The 17,728-nt window shown below is 40.4% G+C and overlaps 1 protein-coding gene across 6 annotated transcripts in view; it reads right to left on the reverse strand.

Annotated features, from left to right (window-relative positions):
* Positions 1 to 17,728, reverse strand: part of kdm6bb (lysine (K)-specific demethylase 6B, b) — a 45,606-nt gene that overhangs the window by 7,852 nt on the left and 20,026 nt on the right. For 4 of the 6 annotated variants that reach the window (XM_051683611.1, XM_051683610.1, XM_051683609.1 and 1 more), the window contains exons 2-14: positions 13,985 to 14,062; positions 13,748 to 13,871; positions 13,561 to 13,641; positions 12,538 to 12,739; positions 12,184 to 12,390; positions 11,104 to 11,238; positions 10,031 to 10,387; positions 6,224 to 8,892; positions 5,620 to 5,746; positions 3,993 to 4,098; positions 3,536 to 3,741; positions 2,508 to 2,623; positions 2,244 to 2,312 (exon numbers count right to left, since the gene is read on the reverse strand). In XM_051683611.1, coding sequence (XP_051539571.1) covers positions 2,244 to 2,312; positions 2,508 to 2,623; positions 3,536 to 3,741; positions 3,993 to 4,098; positions 5,620 to 5,746; positions 6,224 to 8,892; positions 10,031 to 10,387; positions 11,104 to 11,238; positions 12,184 to 12,390; positions 12,538 to 12,739; positions 13,561 to 13,641; positions 13,748 to 13,866 — 4,394 coding nt within the window. In that variant the 5' untranslated portion in view covers positions 13,867 to 13,871; positions 13,985 to 14,062. Of the gene's footprint in view, positions 1 to 2,243; positions 2,313 to 2,507; positions 2,624 to 2,724; positions 3,742 to 3,992; positions 4,099 to 5,619; positions 5,747 to 6,223; positions 8,893 to 10,030; positions 10,388 to 11,103; positions 11,239 to 12,183; positions 12,391 to 12,537; positions 12,740 to 13,560; positions 13,642 to 13,747; positions 13,872 to 13,984; positions 14,063 to 17,728 lie in introns of those variants that run through there. The other 2 variants (XM_051683612.1, XR_007895752.1) reach the window with 2 other exon arrangements.

The raw sequence follows: 17,728 nt of genomic DNA on the forward strand, positions 1-17,728 counted from the left end.
GTTGTTTCAAGAAGCACAATATGACGATAACTGAACAAAAATGAGCTGCATGGTCGAGTTGCCAGATAGAAGCCTTTACTGCGCCAATGCCACAAAAAAACGCCCAACAACACCTTGACATGCCTCACAGGTTCTGGCACACTGTAATTTGGAGTGACGAGACCAAAATAGAGCTTTATGGTCACAACCATAAGCAATATGTTTGGAGAGGGGTCAACAAGGCCTATAGTGAAAAGAACCATCCCCACTGTGAAGCATGGTGGTGGCTCACTGATGTTTTGGGGGTGTGTGAGCTCTAAAGGCACGGGGAATCTTGTGAAAATTGATGGCAAGATGAATGCAGTATGTTATCAGAAAATACTGGCAGACAATTTGTATTCTTCAGGATGAAAGCTGCGCATGGGACGCTCTTGGACTTTTCAGCACGACAATGACCCTAAGCACAAGGCCAAGTTGACCCTCCAGTGGTTACAGCAGAAAAAGGTGAAGGTTCTGGAGTGGCCATCACAGTCTCCTGACCTTAATATCATCGAGCCACTCTGGGGAGATCTCAAACGTGCGGTTCATGCAAGACGACCAAAGACTTTGCATGACCTGGAGGCATTTTGCCAAGACGAATGGGCAGCTATACCACCCACAAGAATTGGGGCCTCATAGACAACTATTACAAAAGACTGCACGCTGTCATTGATGCTAAAGGGGGCAATACACAGTATTAAGAACTAAGGGTATGCAGACTTTTGAACAGGGATCATTTCATTTTATTCTTTGTTGCCATGTTTTGTTTTATGATTGTGCCATTTTGTTATAACCTACAGTTGAATATGAATCCCATAAGAAATAAAAGAAATGTGTTTTGCCTGCTCACTCATGTTTTCTTTAAAAATGGTATATATATTACCAATTCTCCAAGGGTATGCAAACTTTTGAGCAAAACTGTACAACTGCTAATTTTTTAGTGATTTGTGTTATTACCTAAAAATAACTCTGAAAAGACTGTAATAAATACATTGGAGTGCTTTTGTAACTAGCTCCAAAAGCACTTCAATGTATTTATTACCCTCTTTTCAGAGTTATTTTTAGGTAATAACACAAATCACTAAAAAAATAAGCATCTGGGAGAAGAACAATTCCGTTATTGCAGGATAAACCTTTTTTCCTGTTATAACTGTTCGCGACAAGCATATACGACAGTATCTCTGTTGAGCTCGTTCGTCACCCAACACTCGTTGACTTGCACTGTTACAAGCAGGTGTTGAAGACAGACTGTATAAAGTGCATAAATTGCATGTTTAAAGTGACTGAGAGCGTGCACAAACTGTTTCTATCAATGCGCGCGCAGACTGATGCCGCACTCATGTTATATAAAGTGGCTTATAATCAGTTTTATATTCGTGGATTTATTTTTATCCGTTTGACATTTCTTTTCCTCTATAACGGTTCTGTAGTTAATCAAAAATAAGAATTACCGTAAATGCTCTAGGCAATTGACTCCTCAAAATTCATAAACATTCAATAATTTGATGAGATGACAACATCACGCAGGCCACAAAAAGTAGTTTTGTGGGCCGCCTGTTGAGTACCATGGCTGTACAATATAATATAGATATACTGAACTCATATCAACCATATCACCAGCTTCACCTCTTAAACTGATAAGTGTAGTTCAATACAAACATTAATAGTAGATAAAACACTTGGATGATCATATTAAAATATGCTGGTAACTGATGGTGGTTTGTTATCAATGTAAAAGCGCTTTGAGTGTAGTGTCAGAAAAGCACTGTAAGTGAAAATTCATTCATTCATTCAAAATATGTAAATACGAGTGTTGCTGCAAGTATGTTCGGTTTTAAATGTTTAATAGACTAACGTAATATCAACATGAATATAGCACATTATGACTCCAGCTATGAATATCTCCCAGTCATGACCACACACAGGGTATATCCAGGCAAGCTCAAATCATGAGATTCCGTTGCGCAAAAGAGCAGTGCAAAAACACAGCTCACATAATGTGTTCTTCCACAAATTGTTTGCAATTTTAAGTTTCAACCACAGATGCTACTAGAGAGCAATGCTCCATAATGCAGCTTTAAAATTACACACATAAAAAAAGAGAGACCTACAGAGCACTCTCCCTGCAATACTAAGCAAAAAATATTTTATGAATGATTTGAGATAAAAATCCTTCACAACTTGCTTTAACTAATGTAACAGTCATATAATAGTGAATATCTCACCTCTTTGGGTCAGACAAGTCAATGTTGGTTCCAAATTTGATGATTTTCCCAACAGCTTTCTGCTCCGAGCTGTAAAAAAAAAAAAAAACACATTTCAAAAATACAAATTCTAAAACATCTTCCAAATTACAGAACGAACATACTCAAACATAAATAAAGACACTTGTATCCAAAGCAACACAGGACCTTGGTGTTGCTAGCACCAGTTGTGCTACTATTGTTTATTGTTATGTGATTGTTGAACCATGGTACTTCTGACTTTACCTGTATGTGGTAGTGGTTGTTGTGGAAGACCCAGTGTTGACCTGTAGGATGGATTTTGTCACATTTTTGTTCTCTGATTTGTCTTCCTCATCCTCATCTTCACTGTCTTTCTCTTCCTAAAATATAGACAGAGAATAAACCCTTAGATTAAAGAAACTTGGTTTGTTTATTTTGAGTGAGTGGGTGCATTTATGACGACGAGTGCTTTAGTTTGTACCTAGCCTCCATTTCCAGGCGATTGCCTGGACCCTCAGCACCATGAAACTGCTATGCCCTTCCCCTGAGGGGAGGAGAAGGGACAGGGACATTTCAAATAATCATTTGTCACTTCAATTCTGAATATGACTTCACTGGGTGAGGTGGTGACATGCAAGATTTAGTCTGCCTGTAGAATCCAGCCCCACTCAGACCCCAAGGGATAGCCAATTGAAGTGATCAAATTACACCAAATATTACTACGATTATGCTAATACATTTTGTAGGGAATGCTTGGAGAGCAGGATAATCAGTAAGCAGTACTGAGTTAGCAGACTATCCAGTTAGTGCTATGCTAGCAGGGTAAGTACTTAGCCTTATGCTAAGCAGGTTATTCAGCTTGGAGAGCAAGATAATCAGTTAGCGCTAAGCTAGCAGGTTATTCAGTTTCACGCTAAACTAGCAGACTTACCGGTTAGCGTTATGCTAAGCTAAGAAGGCAAATCTGTTATCTAGCTAACAGAAGACTAACTGAAAACACAAAAGATATTATTTAAAGACATTCATTTATTTTCATTATTTAGACTACTCACATCATGAAGTGATTTTCTATCATTTCTAATCAGGCACCGAAAAGAGTACCCATAAAAAGTTATTTTTCGCCAGTTGAATTGCTTTGGGGGGACTGGCTGAATCTTGCTGGCAGCGGAACGTTATGATGTCACCCTCATTTTTTTCCATCGAGAATTCTCCACACTAAACAGATCTGACTCCAATTAAGGGTGGGTGTTGTTTTTTGACACCATTTGAGCACTCTTGGTAGTGGAGTTTACCTGTAAGCTCTCCTGGAAACTGGATGCTTGGTACTGTGCATATTTAGCGATGGTGGTGTGAGATCTGCTGCTTTCACAGGGCCAGGTCTGGGCGGATCCCGAGTGGTTCCAGTTCTCATCCGCTGGCTGCTGAACCTGAGTCCTCACTTCCACTGCATGCTCTGCATTAGCCTCCACCAGCGACTTAGTGGAGAACAGACCCAGATCTAAACAGAACAGAATAAGGAAATTAGTTTTTTCTTTTGTTTAGTGCATTTTAGGGCTGTTTAGAAATTCAATAATTGGTACAAATTAAACAGAGCTCACACTGTTGTTTGATACTCTAGGAAAGTTGTAAACAGCTTGTGACAGAGTCTTTACTGATAAAGTGTTGTCCGACTCTTAAATTTATTACTTCCTGTTTTGTTTTTCTAATTGTCTTTGGTCTGTGACTGCTTGTGTTACTGTGTTAACTCACTGAGACGGAGGGATCCGGCCAATCCTCTGATGACAGTGACAGCATTTTTTGGGTCTGTACAGAACTGCAGTAGTGCAGGAGAGAATGCATCTCTCTTACTCTCCAGCTAGGAATACAAGCAAACACACAGTCAGAACCCAACAAAGTGGCACATCTTAAATTGTTATTGTTTCATTAGCCTAAATACACTGATGTACTAGATGTCTGCTACCCAATCTAAGCCTGAAATGACACGACAATGTAACGACTTGGGTTAGTTCAGTGGTTCTAATTTTTTTTGGGTCATGCCCCCCTTTGAAAATGGTTAATTATTCATGGTTACTTGAAAAAAAAAAAAAAAACCTTAATTTCTTTTTTGTTTTACTACATTTTCTCAGCAACCCATGGGCATGAACACATACAAATTGTTGTCAGCCAATGGCTGTATTACATGAGACAGGGGGCGCTTGGCCGCTCAGAAAACCGAATCCTCCATTCTCCCGCATTTAACTATCAGAAGGTTTCATATCTCATTGGAGACATTTTACACTAGATATTTTTAATAAAAACTGAGAATTACAAGGATTCATACCTGTGAATGGAAATAAGCTTCAACAGTCTCTATAAAAGTATTTTCAAAATCCTCATCCAGTAATATTAAACGACTGTGATTGGTGCATCCTGATCAGCGCTGAAAAAAGTATCACGTGACAGTGCCTTTTACGCGCTGTTTTGGTAGCGATCCGGACCGCTGGACAAAAATTTACACCTGATTAATGATACTGACAAACTTTAATAAAAACTGACCTTTCTGCCATCATTTACTCTCCCTCGTCATTCAAAACCAGTATGAATTTTTCATACGTGAAACACAAGATTGAGGGATGAGCGGATTGTGATTGTTGCTGTCCAAGCTCCGAAAGCACACATAAAAGCATAATAAAAGTCATCCATAACACTTGTGCCTTAGATTTAAATTCTTCTGAAGCCAAATGATAGTGTTATGTGAGTAACAGGCCAAAATTTAACTGTTAATTCACCTCTTCACTTATTTGAAACTGGCGCACATGCGATAATGACATTGTTTAAATAAGCACAGCGCACCTGACACCATGAATGCTTTGGTCTGTTGTGAGCTGCGCGCAGGATGCGGTGCCAAGCGAAAGTTTAAACAAGGAAGAGGAAAAGAAATTGCGCACATTGGTTCTTGTGTGTATCGTCATTCATCACTATTTTTGTTGAATGTGAACGAGATTTGAGGATGGGTCAGTCTTCCATGCCCCCCTTACAATACCTGCATGCCTCCCCCAACTCTCCCCCCCACCCAGGGGCGCACCCCACACACTGAGAACCACTGGGTTAGTTTATTGTGTTACTTTGAGTTTTTAGAGATAATTTTTAATATAAATAATTTTTTAATTTTCACACATGCCTTTACTTTTGAGTCTGTGCATCCGTGTATATGGGCCTACTCCCAAAGAAAGTGTGCGTGATTTCAGGTTCGGTTTTAAATTTGACAGTACCAGTCAAGTCAGCTCAGGTCATGGGATCTTGTTTATGGGGCAGGTTTGGGCTTCAGTTTAACGTCCATGCAGAGAGATTGCTTTAATATCTTATGCTTTTTATGAATTGATTTGCTTGCACTCACATATATGCTTGGCGTTGGAGGGTTGAGCTTCTCTCTGGGAATGGGGGTCTCACTGGACAGAACAGGCTTCACTGAGAACGCAGGCAGCAGGTAAGACTCCCGAAACTTACTTTTGATGTTCTCCCCTCTGTCACAGAAATGGAGAATGTCCGTGTTAATGCAGTGGCATAGAAAACAAAAGTAAAAGAGAAATGAGATGCTTTTCCACCACTGGGCCAAACGGTTTGTGTGTCGTTTCATACCGATCCGGGCTCGTTGGCACGGTTATGGTTTCATTTGTCCACTGTGGTGCTGCCAAATCAGAATTAGAATGGGCTGACAGGGCAAGTGACCAATCGTGAGTTGCCACATACTATGTTTGGTGTTCCGCTAGCACAGTTGAGTACGGTTAGCTAACCGTGGTGAGAACAGTTTGTAACTGAACCATACCAGACTGTGCTCAAATGCAAACTGGAACTATTACTCACTATGTTCAGAACCAGTCGGCCCGATGGTGGAAAAGCAGCTATAGTTCATATTCTTCAAAATAGTCACACTTATAATGAATCCAATCATTTGGATTCATTACAACATTTTAAAACCAAAAGGTCAGATGTGAACTCACTTGCAGGCTCGTATGACCTCAGTGGCGGTGTTTCTGATGTTGATGGCTTTGAGAGGGATACTCATCTGCTCTATCTCTGAGGCAATGAAGGTCTGCCGATCTCTGCTCTCCACTTTGATCAAACAAATCTTCAGCTCTTTTAGTGGAATATTAGACAATGCCTGGAACTTTAGGAGATTGACCCGGTCCAGTAGCGGAAGTCTGCCAGAGGCACTCACAATACAGGAGGTTTGACTGTCGGTTGCAGTAGATGTAGTTGATGGTATGGAGGTTGCCATTGTGCTTGCTGTTTCCACCTTTATTGTGTCTTCTTTGATTCTTTCATTTTTAACATATATCCCTTTATCTCTCTCTAATTCTTTAGGTTCTGCTTTTACATCTTTCTTGTAGATTTTATTGTCTGGAATGACCTGTTTGTTTCTGATCTCCTTTAGCTGCTTATCTGAACCATCAGAAGGTGATGATGATAGGGGTGAGTTCAGAGATGAAGGTTCACTCTTTATCTCAGCCTCATTCTTCACCTTTCGCTTTTTATTCTCTCCTCTATTGCTCTTTTCCTGATCTTCTCCTTTCACGGTCATGCCACTTTTCCTCTTTTGATTCCTCACTTGGTCTTTCTGTCTGACTAGTTCCAATTCTTTCTCAGTAGACTTGGGCATGCTTACTTTTATGCCCTTTGACACAGAACTGGAGATTTGATTTAACAGTAGCTCACAGCTATGTGCTAGTTTAGCCTGCAGGGTGGCAGGAGACATCAGATGCTGCTCCTCCTCTAGTGACGTACGGGTTGGGTCTTCAGATGATTCAACTGCTTTGATCTTTTTTTTATCCATTTTGTGGACCTCAGTTTCCTCTCTGTCTTCCTCTTTTGCCTCTGTTTCCTCTTTTTCTTCCTCTTCTGCATGTGTTTCCTGTCTTTCTTCCTCTTCTGCCTCTGTTGCCTCTCTTTCTACTACTTCTGATTTGGTTTCCACACTTTCTTCCTCTTCTGCCTCGGTTTCACTCTCTTTGCCTTTCTCTGAGGTCTGGATGAGTGGTGATGTAACCTGATCTGGGATATCCTGGGTTGGAAATGTCGCAGGTGGGATGTGCTGATCTGGAGGACGGATCTCTGGACCCAAGGACAGAGATGAGGAGTATTTCACACCCACTAAAGCACTAGGGGGAGGCCGACCAAATGGCCCACCCCTGTAAGTGTACCTATGGCTACCCATTGCTGAGATTGGCGATTTAAATGTGTCCATTTGGTGCAGGTGTGGTATGTTGGGCTGAGAGCTTGATGCTCCAGGACTACTATCTTTCTGCTCACCCTCTCGCTTTTTGTTGTCCTCTTCCTCAGTCTCCATTGCTTTTGAGGGCTCAGGGAGGCTGTATAGCTTGACCAGGTCGCTATGGCAATAATCAACCCCAGTGTTGATCTCCATTGTTTCTCGTAGCGGTGATGAATGTGTTGGACTGGGCTGTAGCACTGGCCTCCTAAGTACTCCAATCATATCTTCCTCTTTTCCATCTTCATCATCATCATCCAAATCTGACACCGGTGAGCCCTGCCAGCTCAGAACAGGTGGGCTTGTTGGTGGATCCAACCTTAGGAGCTCTTCGCTATAGCTGCAGTGAGCTGGGAGGAGATCTGGAGCATGATGGACCATTGTTTTCCCCAGGACACCCTCCTTGCTACTGATGGGTTGTTCTCCACCAACCTTCGGCTTATCGGTAACAGTGGGTTTGGATGCACAAACAATTTGGGTTTCTTTTGTATCTACACTGTCATCATCACTAGTGTCTACATGGTCAGGCTCTGAGACTGAGTCAGATTTAGCGTCAAGCTCAAAGGCTTTAGTATTGGCTGCTAGAGTTGGTTGGCATGGAGAACAATGGTTGTTATTGATAGGAGATGTAGAGGTTGGGATTAACCCTGAGGTATGTTGAGAGACTTCTTCATCTTCTTCTCTGAGTTGGAAACGAAGTGATAATGGGTCATTCAGGAGAAGTTCAGAATCATTAGGATCAGAAGTTTCTAAATAAGGAGATGCTGGTTTTTGAGGTAGCATCTCACTCTTCCTATCTTCACGCGTTCCTGATTTCCTCTCTGCTTTCTTTTCCTCTTTTGCTCTTCTCTTCATCAGTCCCAACTTTTGATGCGTGTTTTTCTTATCATGTCCCTTTCTGCCTTCCCTCATTTTTTTATTTTTCCTTTCCTCCAGTCTTTTCTCCATCCGTTCCATTGCATGTATCAGCTCTCCCTCCTCCTTTCTCTCTTTACTCTTTACACGTTCCCTGTGCCTCCTCTTGGCCTGAATGTGTTTCAAGAGTTCAGTATCCAGCTTGCTGAGGGGGCTCTTGTGGGTGGATTTGAATCCAGTATGGTGTTTAGAGTGTCTGCTCTTCTTCATTTCTGACCTCTCTGACCTTTGTGCCCTTTGACCCCTGTCTGAGGCCTGAGAGGTGGGTTCAGAGGAAGGGTCTCTCTTGTGTTTCTTTAACCCGGTCTCTGGACTCCTCCATTCGGTACAATCTCTCCCATTATAAACGCTAATCCTACCCTCTGCGCTACTGTGCGGCTCAATGGGACTGCGTTGACGGCTACTGTGTTTGGTTGCGCTCAGTCGTTTTCTCCCCCTGCCCACAGACTCCTGGGATGCCAAGTCAGAGGCAGTAAGCCCTGTCTCCTGTACAGAAACACAAATTATGCCCCAACTTTCATTGTGAATAAAAAAAACAAATACACGCAAAGAGCATTTCAATATACAAACAAACATATGATTTACTTTCTTGAAATGCAGTCTTTTCTGCTTTTACTTTTAGCTTGATATTGAGTTTGTTCTTTTATAATCTAGGGTAGCCACACTTTTAACTATTGGTAAAATAAGAAAGTCCGAGGGCAAGCACTGACAATAGTTCTTTGAAAACTTGGCATAAAATTTTAAGGAATAGTGACATTTTTGTCATAGTTTATTCACTCATATGTCATTTCAAACCAGTAGATTTCCTTTTTTTCGTGGAACACAAAGGGAGTAATTTTGCTATTTTTTTGTTTCATTGCTGTTTTCTATACAATGAAAATTAACAGGTAAGTGGGCTCCTAAAATGGTAAGTACATTGAAATAAAGCATCTCAAGATGCATTGTGGCAAGTTTGAAGTGAATAACGAGAAACACAAAAACCAATGATGTTTGATGTCACTGTCGTCAAACATTGTGACGCATCTTGAGGTGAAATATTTAAATGTACACTAATCCATAATTTTTGGATCTCAAAAGCCCTCATTCTGCACCAGTCCTGCCAAAAGCACAGAGAGAGAATAGATCACACTGAGTAAATTAATTCAGAAATTATTAAATAACACCTTTGTTTACCATGCATTTACATCTAGTATGTAGATGCCAAAAAGGTTCCCAGCATCCAATTGAAGGTTAAATCCAAAGCAAATATGTGATGGAGGGGTTTGCTTCAGTATCAAAACAAACACTTAAATGTTGAACTTAAAAGAGAGAAGCCTAGTTTTTTGCATGGATTGAAAAACCATACATAGTAGAATAAAAATATAGTTTAAATTATTTAGTTATCTATTGAGAAAGTTGTTTATTTGCAAAGGACATAACAGATTTACTTAATATATTGTTTTAAATCAAAAAGGAACTTTTGAATCACTTTCCATAAACATTTGTATATTGTGACACTATTGTGGATATTATGTATATTGAATATTGTGACATATCCCATCAGGTGAATTTGACCAAAATTGTCAAGAATAACCCAACCTAGATTTTTGCTTAAATCGCCCACCCATAGCCCTTGGATACTCACACTATTGCCGTGTTTTCCAGAACGGCTCTGAGTTTTCCAGCCATGCTGTGCCATGTTTGATCTGGGCTGAGGTACTGAGTTGGCTGGGCTGCTGGAGGAGCCGGTGTGCCTCTGTGGAGGAGGGAGCTGGTGCTGCTGACTGTAAGGCACACTGGTGAGGTTTGCTAGTGATGGGCAATCCCAGCCCCCTTTGGCCCCATGGGGATGGGGGCCTGGATGATCTCGGACCGGATGATGGGATGGCCCCAGTTTGGTGGGTTTCTTGTTATGGAGGCCCTGACTGGGGCTACTGTTTGGAGGTGAGGGTAAGGAATGGGATCTGTAGGTGTGATCTCTTATGCCTGAATGACTGGACTCCTTTTAAAGAAGAGAAAGATAAAACAAATTATGACCATTAAGGCGGTAGAGGTCTGCAACCCGACCCGGCCCGACAGGACCCAAAAACATGACGTCTTTCGGGCCAGTTCGGGTAAGTTTTTCAAGTAGGACTTCGGGTTTGTAAATAATGAAAAAATAAACAGGCCTACCGAACTTGTTTTGCACACTTGCTCTCACTCACAGGCACGCGCGAATGGACAAGTTAGGGGTCGTTCACATCAAACTTGCTTTCGCGCGCGTCTGTTCTGTTTTCCCATTGTTTTCCTATGTAAACACATGCTGGATGAATGTCTCTGAATGACTCGCTGTTTCTTCAGCGTATCGCGCAGGACCGGCACTTTTTAAACACCGTGTCAAGTTAAAAAAAACTTCAAATTTTCAAAAACGCATGTCGAGACACCTGCGCTCTGTTTCATTCTTGTGCTGTGTCTAGATTGTTTTTAGGGCAAGTGTCACAAAGACTCAACGTTCTGAACAAGTTCAGGCTGCATAGAGGGTACTGTTGCATTGTTTCATTTTATTCCAGATTGTTCTGCACCAAGCGAAGTTTCAGCGCATAAATGGTAAGGTAATTTTTCCGTGTCTATGTAATTTTTCAAAGCTTGCACAGAAAGTGTTTTTTCCTCCAGCCATTTATAGAGAAACACAAAAAGCTGAGAATCCAGCTGAGAAAGTGAGTGAATTTGCTGATGTACCTGAAAGCGAGAGGGGGAGGACCTCTTCTCAGACGGGCTCCAGGGCATTGAGCTTTTGTATGTTGGGCTCCAGGGCCCAGGTGGATGGGATGGAGGTGGACGGTTGATGAAATAGTTCTCCCTTGGGTGGAAGTTCTGCAGAAAAAAATAGTGTTACATCACAAGGATATTTTCACTCTGACCAGCAGATGGTGCTGTAAACTACTGCTACTACTAGGAATACTTCAGTCATGTTGTGTGCCCTATGGGTGGTCTTAAACTTGTGATTGAAGACTGCGGCTCCTTCGCAGATTCATAATCAAAACTTATCGACAGAGTTACAACTTTATGTAAACTTATCGACAGAGATTTAACCCTGGGCTGCAAGGTCTGGCAGGCCATCAACATTGAAAAAAAAATGTTTATTTACGCTTGAATATCTGGCCCCCACAGCTGTCAGCTTATACAAGGCCCCCTCAATAGGGCCCTGTGACTATGAGGGCCCCCAGCCCTATTGCCTTCCTGTTTCTAATTTAAAAAAATTTGAGCCACTCTTTAAAAATTTTAAATGTGAATTTTCTGACTATTATTTCATTCTTTAGGCTTTATAGTGTTAAGCTTTAAGCTTAGTATGAAAAGTGCTGTTGAACAAAAACATTTATTATACTATTCATTGCTATGACTGCATTTCTCCCCAATAATAATAATAATTTAAAAAAAAAATAAAAAAAACTGGGCTTTGGTAGTTGGGAAAAAGAAGATATTGATATTTTATTTTGTGTGGTACAAAAGTACTGACCTAGAAACATAAAATTTGTCAAGACAAACTATAATGTTGGTTTGACAAAACCTTGTCTGAAAGTTTAAAGTAGTTTTAAATGCTTGAAGTTACAAATTTGTACAGGTCTTACAGTAAGAGAAAGAAAGAAATAATGGTAGCCAAGCTGTAGGGTCATTGCAAACAGGTTGCTAGTCATAATCTGCCCCTGCCCGTGGGGATGAAGGAAAAATTAAAATTTCACAACCCTCAAGTTGTAATGACATCTATGTCCTTGGGTGTAGATGTGTCAGAGATCAAGTTTAAAAATTATGTCTCCTGACCTGGTGCGGGGGCCTACTCCTTTTGCTGGAACAGTCGTCTTGTGAAGGGGATGGGTCACGGAGGGGGGGTGACATATTGTGAGGAGGTGCTGGACGTTTCAGAGAATGCCCTTGAAAAGTCCTAGACTGAGTCAACTGTGTCCATTTCTCTCCCTGGGACTGTGGGTGGCGCCCAGTGGAACGCTGCTGCTGGTGCGGACCCCCATACTGAGACAGGAAATGGCATCAAGTCAGCCAAGAATTAAAATATTTAGAATTCAGAGACTATGGACCAAAGATCGAATTAAGATATTTTGTGTCTTGCTCATTTCTGTAGGCACCGTAACTGAATAAATAAGAATGTAAAACCCTCACCACCCTGTGTGGCTGGCTGGCATGATTGTTGCTGCTGGAAGGGTGACCTCCACAACCTGAGCTGTAGTTGTTTATGGTGGAGTGTTCAGGGTTATGGTGCTGGTCCTGTGGTGGTCCGCAGCCCCTCTGGAGCCTCTGTTTCTTTCCAGTGTCTCTGTCTCTGGAGTGAGTCTGGGGCCTGTCCCTACTGAAACCTGGAGGTCTGTTTGCAAAAATTACACACAACAGTGTGTAGGTTAAGGACTAGATCTACATCCCAATTTTCATATTGCATTCAGTATGCCAGAATAATTCACACCAAACCACAGTGCATTGAAAACAGTACAAGGCACCTGTACAGCCTCTATTTCCGGTGGATTTTGGAAGTATGCATGCCATTTGGGCTAATTTTGCCCACAAACCCTTGTGCAATGTTTGGTATGCAGATATTTCAAGCATGCAACAAAGGGGTTGCAATTTTATGGTGTGGTACAATGTCCCAATAATTGTGTATTGGCTTACTACATACCATACACAGCCTACTAATCTTTACTATGTCAAAGTTGTATTTGTCAAAAGTGCAACAACACAGAAAACAGCCGTAATTATTAACAAAGAAATTCATCTTTCTACAAACTCCCATTTAAAACAAAAAAATTATACAGTATGTATATATATATATATATATATATATATATATATATATATATATATATATATATATATATAAGTAGTCTATACAACTTGTGCGCTATATTCCACATCACACATAGCCATATGATAACTTTGTTATATGATAACTGTATAAAGAACAAGTAGTAGAGATGAACTATAAAACAATGCATACAACATACTATAAAACTAAACTGTTGTGTGCAACATAAATAAAACAAATAAAGATTAGGCTACAATGTGAGTACTAGTATTGCTGAATATATACAACCATTTTAGAGCTATGTGTTGTATACAAGTGATTGGTGCTGTTGCAGTGAAGTATGCAAATTATGATCCAGTCTAGAACTTAGAAAATAAGCCTGGACTGACCTGTTGTTATAAGTGTTATTTGGGTAGCTTCTTCCTGCTGTGTAGTTTTGGGATGAGGATTGATAGTTTCCTCCACTGCACCTGAAAATGGAAGAACCAATAATTTAGTAAAAACTTTAATACTCATTTAAGCATGCAAGTAAACTTTAGAAGTAGACAGAGGCTTTCAAATGTGTGTATTACAGACCTGGAAGGAGGGGCCCAGTACCGGTTGTTGCCTGGGGCCCATGATGCTCGGTTCGGCCCAGCAGAGGGGAAAGAGTCCCACGAGTTACGTCCAAAATACTGCTCTGCTATGTGATACATTCAGCCTGAGGCGAGACAAACACACAGACATGCACACACATAAAAAGCAGTTATTGTATCTGAAAACACTCGTGGTAGACCTTGCTCTAGTAAGAAGAAAGTGTCCGTGAATACTCACCACACTGATGAGTCTGTGAATCCCTCCACTGCAGATCTCCACAGAGATCACTGTCCTTTCTTTTCAATTGGAGCTGTTCTGGAAAGAGAGAGCAAGGAAAAGAAATGAAAAGATAAGATGAAGAGTTAAAATGAATTCATCCTTTTTTGATTTGACATGATAACAGTAGTTTCTCTTTACATTTTCGGAAGAAAATGTGATTATTATTTTCTCATACAAAATGTGCCGCCAAGATGCTAGGGTGTTGTGGGTGGTTGCTTAGGTGTTCTGGATAGGGTTGCCACTTTTTTTGAAGTTGTAAAATACGGGACACTCTCTGTAAAGTTCTTTGTGGCCCCTTATCACATCCTCCATAGTTTTGGCAATTAATGCTTTGAGAGTTATTAATAATAATAATAATAATAATAATAATAATGATAATAATAATAAAAGTATATCCTTTTTATCTTCTTTATCTTTATGTATTCATTTGTACGTGTTTATATTTATATTTATTTTTTGTTTTTTCTTCTTGTCTTTATGACTCAGTGATTGTATTCATACATTGTTCAGTCTGTGTAATTTTGTACATCTTATTGAACATTTATATTGAACCTTCAGTTTTTCAATAAAAAAAAAAAAAAAATCAAGTTTTAGCAGAATGTGTGGACTTTACACCCTCCACAGTATCAGCAGGTTTTAGCACGATGTGTGATGTGTGAGTAAAGACACTGACCACCACCCCTGGAGTCGCAAGTTCGAATCCAGGGTGTGCTGAGTGACTCCAGCCAGGTCTCCTTAGCAATCAAATTGGCCCGGTTGCTAGGGAGGGTAGAGTCACATGGGGTAACCTTCTCGTGGTCGCTATAATGTATGGTTCTCGCTCTCGGTGGGGCGCGTGGTGAATTGTGCGTGGATGCCGCGGAGAATAGCGTGGGCCTCCACATGCACTACGTCTCTACGGTAACGCGCTCAACAAGCCACGTGATAAGATGCGTGGATTGACGGTCTCAGACGTGGAGGCAACTGAGATTCATCCTCTGCCACCTGAATTGAGGCGAGTCACTGCGCCACCACGAGGACTTGGAGTGCATTGGGAAGTAGGCATTCCAAATTGGGGAGAAAAGGGGAGAAAATCTAAAAAAATAAAAAGAAAAAGCTGACCATCTTAAATATGGTTTACTCTACAAATTATGTCGGGACGATCCCGTTTTTTACAGTGGCAACCCTAGTTCTGGGTGTTTTTTTAGGCATGTTGCTTTGCAGTTCCTAGGGGGATGTAGGTGGTTGTAAGGGCAATGCTAGGGTTTTCTGGATGTTTGCTAGGTGGTTGCTTACTGGCCCAAGTGAAATTATATTATGGGGCCAGATTCATGAAAATCTTCTTAAGAAAAATCACCCCACAAATTGTTTACTAGTTATCTCTGCATATTAAGCTGGGAAAGGAGAAAGTATTTTAACATTGAAAATGTTTTGCTTTAACAAGATGCACAGTTTAAGGCATCATTTACATCTGTAGCACAAATGCTGCAGGACATACTGTATAAGTTTAATACTTAGGTTTACGGGTTTGTTCAAACACTGTCTGAACACTGTCTGAGATATGAAGTGCAGATCACTTTAGACAGGAAGCCGGAGACAAAGAGAATGACGACGAGTGAGAGAGGGAGGGGGAAAAGAGAGGAAATCTTTAGGATGTGCTCTGGTAAATGATGGCCAGTATCAGTTTCCTGAGAGAAAAGACAGCATGGCTCCATGGTAGCCACAAACACACCCTCTATACATTTATTTCCTGATCTCAATGAAAGAGTGCTCCACCCCACCCACACCAATCATAGGAATCATAGGAAGGAGCATAACATGAATGTATAAGAGTCTGTGAAGTTAAAGGAGGGCATCTGTACTGTTTCTTGGCTGTGAATAGTTCGGCCCACTTCAGTTGTGTGTACTGATTCAGATCAGGACATCAACTGCAGGCTCTTTGTGTTTGCTAAAGTGTGTTTCACCTCTGTACATATCTGCAATTCATCATGACACTCCCAGCCTGGTCTGTGGTGCTCTAAACACACAACCACCAGAACTTTGCCTTATTTGCTATATTTATTATAAATGGAAAGCATTCTTTCCCTCTTACACGCAATACAGTTATTTATCTATCATGTTTGGGTTCTATTGTTTTTAGTTAATGCTATTTTCTGTCCTCTAACCCTACACCAAAACCTCAAAGAAACCTTTCTACATTTTTCATTTTCATCCAGGCATAATATAATATGCTTATTAAGTCATTTTCCACTGACTTAATAAGCATATTGTTTTTGGCACCATTCTGAGTAAATTCTAGAGACTGTTGTGTGTGAAAATCCTATGAGATCAGCAGTTACAGAAATACCCAAACCAGCCTATCTGGCACTAACAATCATGCCATGGTCAAAATCACTGAGATCAAGCGATTTTTCCCCATTCTGATGGTTGATGTGAACATTAACTGAAGCTCCTGACCTGTATCTGCATGATTTTATGAACTGCACTGCTGCCAAATGATTGGCTGATTAGATAATCTCATGGATGATTGTTGGTGCCAGATGGGCTGGTTTGAGTATTTCTGTAACTGCTGATCTCATAGGATTTTCACACACAACTGTCCTAGAATTTACTCTGAATGGTGACAAAAACAAAAAACATCCAGTGAGCGGCAGTTCTGCAGATGGAAACACCTTTTTGATGAGAGAGGTCAACAGAGAATGGCCTGACTGGTTCGAACTGACAAAGTCTACGTTAACTCAGATAACTGCTCTGTACAATTGTGGTGAGAAGAATAGTATCACAAAATGCTATTCTGAGATGCGGGTTGGTGCTGTTTTGGCGGTACGAGAGGGACCTACACAATATTAGGCAGGTGGTTTTAATGTGGTGGCTGATCGGTGTGTCAACTTTTGTGTTTAATTTTTTTTCCAGTGTAGGAGAAATATCTGAGACAAAGTTGAAACGTAAAGGAATATTCAGAGTTCAACGCAAGTTAAGCTCAATTGGCAGCATTTGTGGCATAATTTGACTACCACAAAAAAAGATTTTGACTCGCCCCTCTTCTTTACAAAAAGTAAAAATCTGGGTTTCAGTAAAACACTTACAACAGAAGTGAATGCGGGCCAATCCGTAAACATTAAAATACTCACTTTTTCAAAAGGATAGCCACAAGACTAACGATATGTGCGTTAACATGATTTTAGTGTGATAAAACTGTTTACAAACCTTTTCTGTGTAGTTATAGCCAATTTTACAACTTACCTGCCATGACGATGTAATCTCAACAAATCCTAAAACGAATGTGATTTAAACAACTTTACAGCTCAAATAATACATGCGTTTTAACAGAAGAATTAATGTGTGCTTTTATAAAATTATAAGCTTCACATTTATGCCTTTTAACCAAAATATGCCCCATTTACTTCCATTGTAAGTGCCTCACTGTAACAGATTTTTGCTTTTTTTTTTTTAAAGGAGGGACGATTAGATTATTTATTTACTTATTTAAAAAAAATTATGGTAATCAACATTATGCCACAAATGCTGTCTATTGATACTGATATATTTCTTTAATAGAAGAATAATGTCTCCAGAGCTATTATAGAACAACTTTTGGGCAATAACATTTTCCTTAGTTAGACTGTTTCCCTAGTTTAGACTGTGCATATACAAGCATCCTATGCCACTGTAATCAAATTTTCAGCAGATCAACAATACATTGTCTAACAGATTGAGATATAT

Source organism: Myxocyprinus asiaticus, chromosome 42 (genome assembly GCF_019703515.2).
Source record: "Myxocyprinus asiaticus isolate MX2 ecotype Aquarium Trade chromosome 42, UBuf_Myxa_2, whole genome shotgun sequence".
Classification (NCBI taxonomy): Eukaryota; Metazoa; Chordata; class Actinopteri; order Cypriniformes; family Catostomidae; genus Myxocyprinus; species Myxocyprinus asiaticus.